At 38.0% G+C, this 12691-nt stretch overlaps 1 protein-coding gene across 6 annotated transcripts in view; it reads right to left on the reverse strand.

Moving 5' to 3' along the window:
* The window catches only part of VAV3 (vav guanine nucleotide exchange factor 3), a 468861-nt gene that overhangs the window by 96449 nt on the left and 359721 nt on the right, over positions 1–12691 (reverse strand). For all 6 annotated transcript variants that reach the window (XM_042953185.1, XM_042953183.1, XM_042953186.1 and 3 more), the window contains one exon: positions 8960–9005. In XM_042953185.1, coding sequence (XP_042809119.1) covers positions 8960–9005 — 46 coding nt within the window. The remainder of the gene's footprint in view (positions 1–8959; positions 9006–12691) is intronic.

Here is a 12691-nt window from a genome sequence, read left to right on the forward strand (position 1 = left end):
AATAGGTCTCAACAATGGGCTTACAATATTCAGTAAACTAGGGTGCCTGAGTGGCTAAGTCGGTTAAGCATCAGACTTCAGCTCAGGTCATGGTCTCAACGCTTGGGCTCTGTGCTGACTGCTCAGAACCTGGAGCCTGCTTTGGATTCTGTGTCTTCTTCTCTCTCTGCCCCTCCCCTGTGTTTGTTCTTTCTCTCTTGCTCTCTCTCAAAAATAAATTTTAAAAAACCTTAAAAACATATTCAGTAAACCCTCTTGTAAAACAGATATGCAGTCATCCAGGCTTTGTTGTTCTCCTGACAGAGCCCAGAGTAAATTTAGCCTACTTCTTAAGGGCCCTAGGATTTTTGGAATGGTAAATTAACGTTAGCTTCAATTTAAAGTCATCAGCTGCCTTCACGCCTAACAACCAAGTCAGCCTGTCCTTTCAAGCTTTGAAACCAGGCATTGACTTTTTCTAGTTATGAAGTCCTAGATGGTATCTTCCAATAGAAGCCTATTTCATCCAGGATGAAAATCTATTGTTTGTTGTATCCACCTTCACTCACTGTCTTAGCTAGACCTTTAGCATCACCTGCTGCAGCTCCGACATCAGCAGTTGCTGCTTCACCTTGTACTTTGATGCTATGGAAATGACTTCTTTCCTTAAACCTCATAAACCAACCTCTGCTAGCTTTTAACTTTTCTTCTGCAGCTTCCTCGCCTCTCTATTGAAGAGATGAGGGTTAAGGAGACTTAAGGTCTTGCTCTGGATTAGGGAAAGTTGTGGCTGGTTTGATCTTCTAATTCAGACCATTAAAACTTTATCCAGATCAGTAATAAGCCTGTTTCACCTTCTTATTATTCACGTGTTCACTGTAGCAGCACTTTTAATTTCCTTCAAGAACTTTTCCTTTACATCACAACGTGTCTAACTAATGCAAGAGCTCTAGTTTTTGACCTATCTGGGCTTTCCACATGCCTTCCTCTCTAAGCTTAATCATTTCTAGCTTTTGATTTCAAGTAAGATGTGTGGGACTCTTCCTTAGAGGCTATCATAGGGTTGTTACTTGACCTCATTGCAATATTGTTGTGTCTCAGGGAATAGGGAGGCCTGAGGAGAGGGAGAGCAATGGGGAATCGACGGTCAATGGAGCAGTCAGAAATAGACACATCTATCAATCAAGTTTGCTGTCTTTTATTTTTAATTTTTTTAAGTTTATTTGTTTTGAGAGAGAGAGAGAGAGAAGGGGGGAGGGGCAATGGGAGAGAGGGAGAGAGAATCCCAAGCAGGCTCTGCTGACAGCACAGAGCCTGACACAAGTCTCGATCCCCACGAACCATGAGATTATGACCTAAGCCGAAATCGAGTCAGACGCTTAACCAACTGAGCTACCCAGGTGCCCCAAGCTTGTGGTCTTTTATAAGCATGGTTTGTGGCACCCCAAAACAACTCTAATAGTGACATCAAAGATCACTGACCACAGATCACCATGACAAATACAGTAATAATGAAAAAATTTTAAATATTGAAAGAATTACCAAAACATGACCCACAGACACGAAGTGAGCAGATGCTGTTGGAAAAATGGTTCCGACAGACTTGCTCAATGCTGGGTTGCCACAAACCGTGAACTTGTGAAAAACACAGTATCTGGGAAGAGCAGTAAAGCAAAACACAATAAAACCAGGTATGCCCGTACATTAAAGCCTGCTCAAACTCAACCTCTCCTTTTCCCCTCCACGATTCTTTCGTGAACATAGCCCTTCTTTCTTACCAAAAACAAATTTCACGTGGAAACTATCTTTTCTTTTTTCTTGTTTTCCTAGTTTGAAATGTGTGTCGCTTGACAATGCATACTGGGTGCTTAACGAACTGAGCTGACCCAAACCTAATAACAGACAGTTAACTTTATTTAAACATCTGCACTTTTGCCAAAATAAAATAAAATAAACATCTGTAGTTCCACATAAATTGTCTTTTCTTGATGTGCCTGTCAGATATTTTGCCTCCTTGTCTGTGTCCTTTGCTTCACATGAATTCTCCTTCATTTGCCCTCTCGGTCAACTATACCACTTATAACCTGCACGGCACATTTTGGTGGTTCATCATATACCACACAGTACACTGCTTGACATGTTATTTTTGTACATCTTACCTCTCCAACAAAACTCCAAGTTTCTCAAAGATGGGTTAACTTCCATCTATTTCTAATATCTACGCAGAAAAGAATGAATCCCAAAAGAAAAATTATCTGTAGAAAACAACTGTTAGTGGTGAACATAAATTCTTTTGTTTCAAGTTAAAATTTTAAAACTCAACTTGATTTGAATATACTGAAAGATATATTTGCCAATGTGTCATTTTGATAGAAATTCCACAAACTGCCATCCAATATTCTAATTCACTTGCTAGTCATCTTATTTGTATATAAAACTACTATACAATTATAAGCCATTATCATATTAATGATTATTTTACTGATGTCCTGTTTTCCTGGTATCAGATATTACTTGTATCAATATTGTCATTTGAAGCCTATAGTTTTGACTTAACTGGTTCCTTCCATTTGCCTTACTTCAGACTAAAACACTGGAACCAAGTTACTTGGTTCTCAGAGGACAATGACCCACAAGAAATTTCTCAAGTTTTTTGTGTGTGTGTGCACTTAGCCTTATACAGCACATTCTTTTTCTTTGGAAATTGAATAATATTTTATTACCAGGGCCATAGATATTGCAAAGGAAGCCCAAGACATCCTGACCTTCCAAGCAAGGAATACTTTATCAGTGATAAATGCTAAAAGCAGCTCACCACATTCAAGACTTCCTTTTTAGTATATTTTTTCCAAGTATTTAATACATTATTTCCTGAAGACATGATTACTGTAACAGAAATTATAAATTACAGGGCATCTGGGTGGCTCAGTCGGTTGAGTGTCCGACTTCAGCTCAGGTCATGATCTCACAGCTTGTGATCTCCAACCCCACATCGGACTCCGTGCTGACAGCTCAGAGCCTGGAGCCTGCTTTGGATTCTGTGTCTCCCTCTTTCTCTGCCCCTCCCCTGCTCATGCTCTGTCTCTCTCTCAAAATAAATGTTAAAAAAAACTTTTTTTAAAAAAGGAGCTATAAATTAGAAGTGAATAAATGACCCAGAGGTAGGTTCTATATATACTTTTCCAAATGTTTTGTTGTTTCAATAATTACATTATTAATACTGTGTTTCCCACCTAAAGCACCTTTGTGCATGTCTTCAAATATTCATCTCGCCTTGGTTCCTATGCTGGAGGTACCTGAGCAATGGAAAAAAAAAAAAAAAAAAACAACTTGGCAAGGTACCAGGTGCCAAAGCTGCCAGCCAATAGCAATAGTGACCCTTTGTGAGCTTGCCCTGAGACTCTAAGGGGCAAAACAAATCCTCTTCAAACCAAAAAGAGATGTGAACATGGGACTATGATGCACACTATAGAAATCTGTCATCATCATAAAGGGAATGAGAAAGGTACGAGGTGATCAATCGCCTTAGTGCAAAACTAGTCTTATCGTCTATAATTTAATAGAAGCTTGAGAACAAATCAACTGTTTTGAAAACCAGAGCAGGCTCCCAGCACTCATTCACAGCTTGGATTTCTCATTTCTGGGCAATGAATCTTAATCACTCACTGGGTTCTATTGTCCCAGCTTTCTCAAGTTCATTCTTTCAATGTGAAATATATTTTTACACATTTACAATTATGCTCCCAATATTTAGATTAGTATTTATATTTGATGAGAAATTAGTTTTAGGGGTGACAGAAAAGACAGAAGTAGGTCTGACTGATTAATATGGAAATATCAGAATCTATGGATATTTTATTATTTATTTATTATAGACAAAAGCTCATTTTTCTAAAGCCTTCAAGAATATACATTTGTCTCCCCCATGAGAAAGGAAAAAAATGTATTTTTAGGTCTGTGATTTTTAAAATCCTGGGCTGCTACTTTTCTTGTTAATGTTTTCTAGTTGGAAACTAAAAATACAAAATTTCCCTATTGAGCAAATTGACATTATGTTTAGAATCCAATCTAAAAGAAATCAATAATTCTGTTCAGATTTGGAATGAGTTCATCAATTGTTTGACATTAAAACATTAAGGAAAACTGTATTATTACAATTCAATACAATAAACCAGTGTAACAAAATTATTTATATAAATAAAAGCATATATAGACAACCCAGCCTAAAAGCAATATGAGCCCTCCTGAGCTTCTCTCTTCCAATTCCATTTGCTTCTTTGCACATACTACATAACTGGATTTGTTATATGTTTATAGGACTATTCACTGCTTTTATGGCAGTATGCCATAGCACAGTGAATCAGTATATAAAATAGTATATAATATTAAAATATTTTCAGATGCACATTTATATATGCATTTATGCAATTAAGACTTTGTGCCTGTATCTATTCCTTCTTTAGGCAGACTATAAATTCCTTATAAAAAAGGGCCATGTTTTATAATTAATGATATTGCTGGTGCTTATTGTGATATAGGAAGCTGGTAATGAAAGAAAGATTTCTTGACGTCCTTTCTTCATACAAGAAATGGAAATGGCATTACATATCAATCCTACCCACCTGAAAGAGAAAGTGACCATCTTTGAAGGGTCTCTGCTAAGAAACTGTAGGACATCTTCTCAGTGAATAAGAAAAGACAGTTTTTCCAAGCCACATGTTTCTCTTTGTAATCAAAAGTTACAATAAGCATATGAAAAGCACAGTTCTCAGAAAGAACTCTTTCATCATTTAAACCATTACCTGTTCATTTACTATTCAAGGTTATCATGAATCACATGGGTAACCTAAGATCAGAAAGACAATGTGAGCTACCTAAATATTTGCCATCTACTCCATCTACTCTTCAGGCAGCACTACCCAGAACATTGGCCTGATTTTTTTTTAAAGCCAGTGACTGTGGACTTAAATACAAGATGCAATGAGCTGCAAATAAGACAAAAACATGGGCTTGACCAAAAAGAACACATGTCCCGGAATACAGACTTGCCACATGCAAACAAAAATAAATCTTTCATCTTTCATACTTAGAAGGGAACGTTTAAAATTCAGTATTAAAATTTAATTAGTAACTTTGACCTTGAGTGCAACTTTTAGTGATAAATATTACACCAGTGCTCAGATTTTGAGATTTATGATCTCATGTTCTCGAAAAAGGCCTAGCACCTCCGTGTTCCTGAAATAATTGATCTGTCTCTTACAAGTGTTATTTTCCTGAAACCAACATCTGTCTTAGGAAGAAAAGTACAAACTGATGAAAATATCTGCTATATTTAAGATATCCAAAAGAGCTACCACAATTTGCATCTAACACATTACTATATTTATAAAAGCAGTCAAGATCATAAATTGATAATTTTCTTAGCACACAATAGAAGACAAGAAAAAATAAACTGCAAAGCCATTTGCAAGTATTTTCTATAAAGATTAACCACAATTATTAATAAAGAGTGAATGTTTTATATGTGCTCACAACACACGATGCAAACCCATAGCTTACATTTTTCTCGGTTTGAACAGAACCCCACATATACGTTCTCAACTTGGGAGGTTTTTCTTTCTTTTGTTTCTATAATGCAATCACAAACACTATTCTAACTTCACCAAAAAACTCTCAACCACCAGTCTTGATTGTTTCTCTTTTTTTTTTTTAAATGTTTATTTATTTTTGACAGAGAGAGAGAGAGAGAGAGAGAGAGCGCGAGCGCGCGCGCGAGCATGAGCGGGGGAGGGGCAGAGAAGAGAGAGGGAGACACAGAATCTGAAGCGGGCTCCAGGCTCCGAGCGAGCCGTCAGCACAGAGCCCGATGCGGGGCTCGAATTCACGGAGTAGGAGATCGTGACCTGAGCTGAAGCCTGACGCTCAACCAACTGTGCCACCCAGGCGCCCCTGATTGTTTCTCTTCTTAAAGATACACAAAATATCACGGCCATCAGATAAGCAGGGAATACCGGCAAATCTGAAAACAACTATATTTATGTAACATCTAGCCTCAATGGAAACTCAACATAAAAATCTGGGTCTGTGTGCAAAGAAATAACCGGCAAATATCACTGATTCTTCTATGCATGACAAAATTAAGCTCCTTGCTCTACCATAAAGTAATTATTATAATAACTGCCACCCCTTATTATTTACTACATACTTGGGGCTGTTATAAAGTGCTTTATGCCTATTAACTCGTGTAACACTTATTACTCATGCTCACAACTCTGTAAGGTAGGTACTATTATTAGTATCCTTTCAATGAGGAAAGGACAGCAGAGAGAGGGGAAGAAATTGCCACAGGTCAACAGCAAGTGAGCACCTAAGTTGAGTCCCGAGTCACTGTGCCTCAGAGCCATGCTTCTTACCCCTAGATTATTCAATGCTCCGTTACTGTACTTGTGCACTTTGTCAGCAGGAGGAATTTAAAAAGCAAGAGAGCCAACGCACACACAAAAAGCATACAACAATTCATTAATTCACTTAACAAACACTTCTTAGGCACCTACCACCCATATAACTATGCATTAAGTTCCTTTCCAAAACGAGAGGCCTTACAGTTAGTCGGTCTTTTGTACAAGCCACCCCAAGTGAGGCCCTGGAAAACACTAGATGTATTCGCAGTCAGATATGTCAACTAAATTAGCTAGAAAAGATGAAAGGAATTTCCATGGTAAAAGCATGAGCAGCAAATAATGCCCCTTGCAAGCAGTTTGTCCCTGCTGAGAAAGCCTCAATTTTACAGATTTCTCATTTAAACGTTTTGGAATGAATGTAAAAACTGTGAAAATATGCTAAATGATAATCAAGACCAACTCAGTGCAGGGCAGTGATCAAGGAAGGGTCAATTTTGAACCAAAAAGCTAGCAACTTGCCAACAGAAAGAAACAAAGATGCACACATAACTCAGCCAGACATCAAAAGACACCTACAGGGAGAAACACTTGTTTTCACCGTTAGCATCTACAACAAGCAAGATCTACTATTTGTTTTTGGTTTGTTTTGTTTTGTTTTTTGTTTTCAAAAATGTAGAGAAATGAGAAAATGTTCATATATAATTACCATACCTAATGGAAAACTATATGATACACAATCTGTGTGTGTGTGGGTGTGTCTGCATGTATATATACATGTTTCTTTCCCCTTACAAATATATCGGACCACATCTTTTGTATTCTTAAGTTTATTCTTAATGATGTTCTAAAATCTGTGGACAATTAGGAATACCAGAGCCGCTCGCTGTACATATACAAAGCCATGAACTTGAGCATACACTATTATATTACTGGTCCACTTTGTTATACTTACCATCTGTGAATTCACTATACCTCTCTTTAGAAAAGCTAAGGGTTCCTAAAAATTCCAGCTATAAAGTCAATTGTTAATAGTCAAATGTGTTCCTATTGACACATTACAGAAATGCATTTCCCTGGAAGAAAACGGATTAAATTAAAATGTCCACAGAAGAAAGAGAAAATATTTTTAAAATAATACTTGTAAAGGTTAGATCATTTTCTGAAATAAAAATAAATTACACCTCACACAAAATAAGAAGAAAAAAATCTGTTCACAGCCATGCACTCATACTAAATAGAACTGAAGAAGTCACTTCTAAATATTACTGCAGAATCCTCTGCAAAGGGTACTGTGTTGGGAATTTTGAACTATTAAAATAAACCAGAACACCTATATTTTTTTTTAATGGCCTCAATTTTGTTCTGTAGTTAAAAGATTTAAACTGATCTCAGGACATAAGTGAGGCAATTTCTAGCCAGAGGCAACAAAGGTCCTATAAATCTTTTCCAACAGCTCATAAATTGGCATGGCTACCATGGGTGTGGTTTCAGTTAAAAGCTAGAATGCTTTGAAAGCTCAGGTTTACAACTAGGTGAATGCTGTTTATGATGAGAAAACAAAACACACAATCCAGATTATTTTCCAGCAAGGTTGCTTCATGCCCCACCTGATTTATTATCAAATTCATATATTTGGAATCCTTTGGGCATGAGTACCCTTTACCCACAATAATAAGACCATTTACACCACAAACCTTTGGTAATTAAACTGAGGAAGGCATTGTTTAATGGGTGGAAAAATAATTATACTAAAATAATGATAAACAAACCTCATGATGTTAAATAGAAAACAACTGTATGCTCTCTGCAGACAAATAATTGGTCTCAAAGGAGGATACTTGTTCACCAAGTCTTTAAATTCATTCTTCTATTATAAAATAGTACAGATGAAGGATGAAGAAAAGTATTTTCCCAAAAGAGGAGGGTACCAAAATTGTCTAGTTTATGAACTTCCTTCACCCCCTTAGAAAATGCTAATTTTGGGGGTGCCTGGGTGGTTCAGTCGGTTGAGCATCTGACTTCAGCTCAGGTCATGATCTCGCAGTTCATGGGTTTGAGCCCCGCATCAGGCTCTGTGCGGACAGTTCAGAGCCTGGAGCCTGCTTTGGATTCTGTGTCTCCCTCTCTCTCTGCCCCTCCCCTGCTCATGCTGTCTCTAACTCTCAAGAATAAACAAACATTAAAAAAATTAAAAAAACAAAAAAAACAAAAAAATAAAATGCTAATTTTTAAATGCTAGCTTGTTGGATGATTTTCTTTCCACATTTGGGAAGAAGGGGAGGGTGTTGGATATACTGGCATTAACCAGGGAGCCTGAAGCTGTTCAGCAAGTAAATACCCAGCTCGATGGCTGGTTCTTGAGTTCAGTACTGGTGGTTACTCATCACGTGAGCCTATCCCAGGAAGCACTGTCAGGTAAATGATTTACACAGTAGACTGGCGCCTCCTGGTCACTCATCACATACCAAACTGCCAGGAACAAAGGCCAACAATCCGTCTGACCTTCTACACCAATTCCCATATACTTTCATAATCACTTAACTGAAGTTATGATTACAGACAAGTAATCAAAAACACACCTGGATCCACCTGTCTCGGGTTTCTTCGTAGTCCATTGGTCCGTTTCTATGCAGAAAAGTGAAACAAAGCAAAACAAAGATTTTGCATTAGTAAAATTGTATTAATATGTGATACTTTGGAAGGCCAATAAATGTTTCACTTTTTCCATTTAAAAGTATGACTGAATTTGAGCGAAACGTGCTTCTACCGTGTTTGTAATTTAACATTTTTGTTTCTCTAATAAGTCTTTCACTTGAACATCTATAATTGATGTTGCTGATATAACACCACAGAAAAGAAAGATCTTTTCATTTGCCATCTCCGGGTATTATGGCACAAAAAAAAATTTTTTGAAAGTCATAATGAACACAGGAATTATTAGAACAAAGCCCAAGTAGCTATTCTTGGTTGGAAAATGCTCCCAGCAAAGACATGTGATGTCTAAAACTCTAACTCAGCTATTTCTGAGGCCTGACAGGCCAGAGACTAGAGAAGATATACAACCTCAAAACCAAGATCTGAAGCTCTGACTTTAACAAACATTTAACTGAGAATGGTGTTTTAAATATGGTCACTTGCATCTCAATACTTTAAGAAATAAAACAGGCATGCAGCTTGTGAAACATGAAAGTTAATTTTTATCACAGAAAAGAAAGCCATATGAAAAATTGTGCATTACAAAAATTATAAATAAGATGCAAAACAAATTTTAAATGTTTGAAAATGCGTGGTTATATGTCCCATTTCACAAATAATTAAATTCATTCCCACCTAATAAGTAATCTCACTAATTAATAAGGACTTATCACTTTTTATTATACAACTGGATGAAATGCTGAGTCTGTAACAACCACATAATTTAGATTTTTACAAAAGCAATTTTCTCTCTGTGTTGGGGTTTTTGCCTGTGTTTGGAGGAGACTTGGGTTCATTCAGAGCACACTTGGCTTTGCTAAGCACATATTAACCATGGATTTTTCTTAGGGTTCCTCTTGCTGTTTTCATTCACAAGTTAAATGGTGAAAGAGGTTCTTACAGCCTTCCTGTCTCAAAGCTCATTGAGCAGACTTTCAGGATTCTCAAGGTGGGAGAAAACTGAAGAAATTTTTACAATTTTTTTTTTTTTAATTTTTGAGACAGAGAGAGACAGAGCATGAACGGGTGAGGGGCAGAGAGAGAGGGAGACACAGAATCCGAAGCAGGCTCCAGGCTCCGAGCCATCAGCCCAGAGCCCGACGCAGGGCTCGAACTCACGGACCACGAGATCGTGACCTGAGCTGAAGTCGGACGCTCAACCGACTGAGCCACCCAGGCGCCCCTACAATTTTTGTTTTTAACCAAACTACTTTCAAAATGGATTTGAAAAAGCCCAATATGATCATTAAAATCAGCGGTGAACCTGTGTTGAGCAAGATGGGTAACTGTACTGGAAAAACTAGTATAAAGAAAACTGTTATAAGTGAGAAGAAAATGTCTCTCTGGGCTCTTGGTAGACAAGGCACAAAAAGGAGAAGCGTGAGAATCCAAGATTCACAGCTGATAATTTGGAAGAAAACTGCTTTCAATGAAAATATCTGTTCTCCCTGAAATGTTGTAACATTTTGCAGAGCTCTCTCTATAAAGGACAATGACCACAACTGACAATATTTTCAACAGGAAAATATATAATGATGGATATCATGTTGCTACTTACTTCCTACATATCCCTTCACCTTCTTTTTTTTTTTTTTTAATTTTTTTTTAACGTTTATTTATTTTTGAGACAGAGAGAGACAGATCATGAATGGGGGAGGGGCAGAGAGAGAGGGAGACACAGAATTGGAAGCAGGCTCCAGGCTCTGAGCCATTGGCCCAGAGCCCGACGTGGGGCTCGAACTCATGGACCGTGAGATCGTGACCTGAGCTGAAGTCGGACGCTTAACCGACTGAGCCACCCAGGCGCCCCTCCCTTCACCTTCTTAATGTACAGTAGAAGCTGTCTTTCTGTGCTCTTATACCGTATACAATCAAAATGCTGGAGGCAAGAAAGGAATAAAACCTTAGGGCCTTATTCCTGGAATCCCCAAACTAGTACCATTTAAAAATCATAGACTTAAAATGTGGAAAAGAGCACTCGGGTTTAAGACCAATGCTATACTACCTGAAGTGAGGACTGAAATAGAGAATAATTTGCAACAACACAGATGGGCCTAGATGGTATAATACTAAATGACATAAGTCAGAGAAAGATAAATACCATATGATTTCATTCACATGGGCAATTTAAAAACAAAAATGAACAAAGAAAAAAAGAGAAAATGAACATACAGATTGTTAAGTACAGAGAACAAACTGGTGATTCCCAGAGCGGTGGTGGAGGTGGCTGAAATAAAGGGGATGAAGAGTACATTTATGTGGTGAACACTGAGTAATGAACAGGACTATGAATCGTTGCACTGTGCACCTGAAACTGATATAACACTGTATGAAAAAAACAATAGAGAAGGGAGCCTGGGTGGCTCAGTCAGTTAAGCATCTAACTCTTAACTTCAGCTCAGGTCATGCGCTGACAGTGTGGAGCCTGCTTGGGATTCTCTGTCTCCCTCTCTTTCTGCCTCTTCCCCTGCTCGTGTGCACACTGTATCCAAAAGAGAGAGAGTGAGAGAGAGAGACTGAACATGGTATAATTATTAAGAATATGGATTCTAGGGGCACCTGGGTGGCTTAGTCGGTTAAGCGGCCGACTTCACCTCAGGTCATGATCTCGCAGTCCATGAGTTCAAGCCCCGCGTCAGGCTCTCTGCTGACAGCTCAGGCCTGGAGCCTCCTTCAGATTTGGTGTCTCCCTCTCTCTGCCCCTCCTCTGCTCACACTCTGTCTCTCTCAAAAACAAATAAATATTTTAAAAAATTAAAAAAAAAAAAAAGAATATGGATTCTAGAATCACACTGCCTGAGTTCCAATTCAGACCTTGTCACTTGGCACCTGCTGTTTGACTGTGAGCATCTCTGTGCCTCAGTTTTCTCACCTATAAAATGGGGATAATAATAGCACCTACTTCACAGCATTTGTAGTGAGAATTAAATGAGTCCTGTGAAATGCCTGGAACACTTCCGGCCACACAGTTAAGTGACAACTTTACTGTTGTTGTTAATAATGATAATAACAATAATAATATCATCATCATCATTACTATTAACTTCATGGTATTTTGACTGTTTACATGCACACAAATTACAAACTGTTTTTCTAAAGTTATTGCCCTACTGCTTATGTTTTAGGTTTTTCCTCCTGAAAAATCAGTGACCCCGAAAACAAATTTTTCTACAGGAAGAATGAGTGTAATTATGATTTGTTGTATTGAAAAAAAAATTTTTTTCAGCTACTTATACCGAATGCCTTTGGAGATTTATTTTACTTTAAAAGCACCCAGGGGCTCCTGGGTGGCTCAGCTGGTTAAGCATCAGACTTCAGCTCGGTTGTGATCTCAGGGTTCGTGGGTTTGAGCCCCATGTCGGGCTCTGTGTTGACAGCTCAGAGCCTGGAGCCTGCTTTGGATTCTGTGTCCTCCTCTCCCTCTGCCCCTTCCCAGCTCATGCTCTGTCTCTCTCTCCAAAATAAACAAACATTTAAAAAAAATTTAAACAAAGCATCTAAAAACTATTTTACATTGTAAAAAAATTTGTAAATATTTAGCAGACCATAAACAATTTTAAAATGCTAATTTCAATTGTCATTCTGTCATATTCCACCCCACCTACTCCCCTCCCCCA

This window comes from Panthera leo, chromosome C1 (assembly GCF_018350215.1).
Source record: "Panthera leo isolate Ple1 chromosome C1, P.leo_Ple1_pat1.1, whole genome shotgun sequence".
Taxonomy (NCBI): domain Eukaryota; kingdom Metazoa; phylum Chordata; class Mammalia; order Carnivora; family Felidae; genus Panthera; species Panthera leo.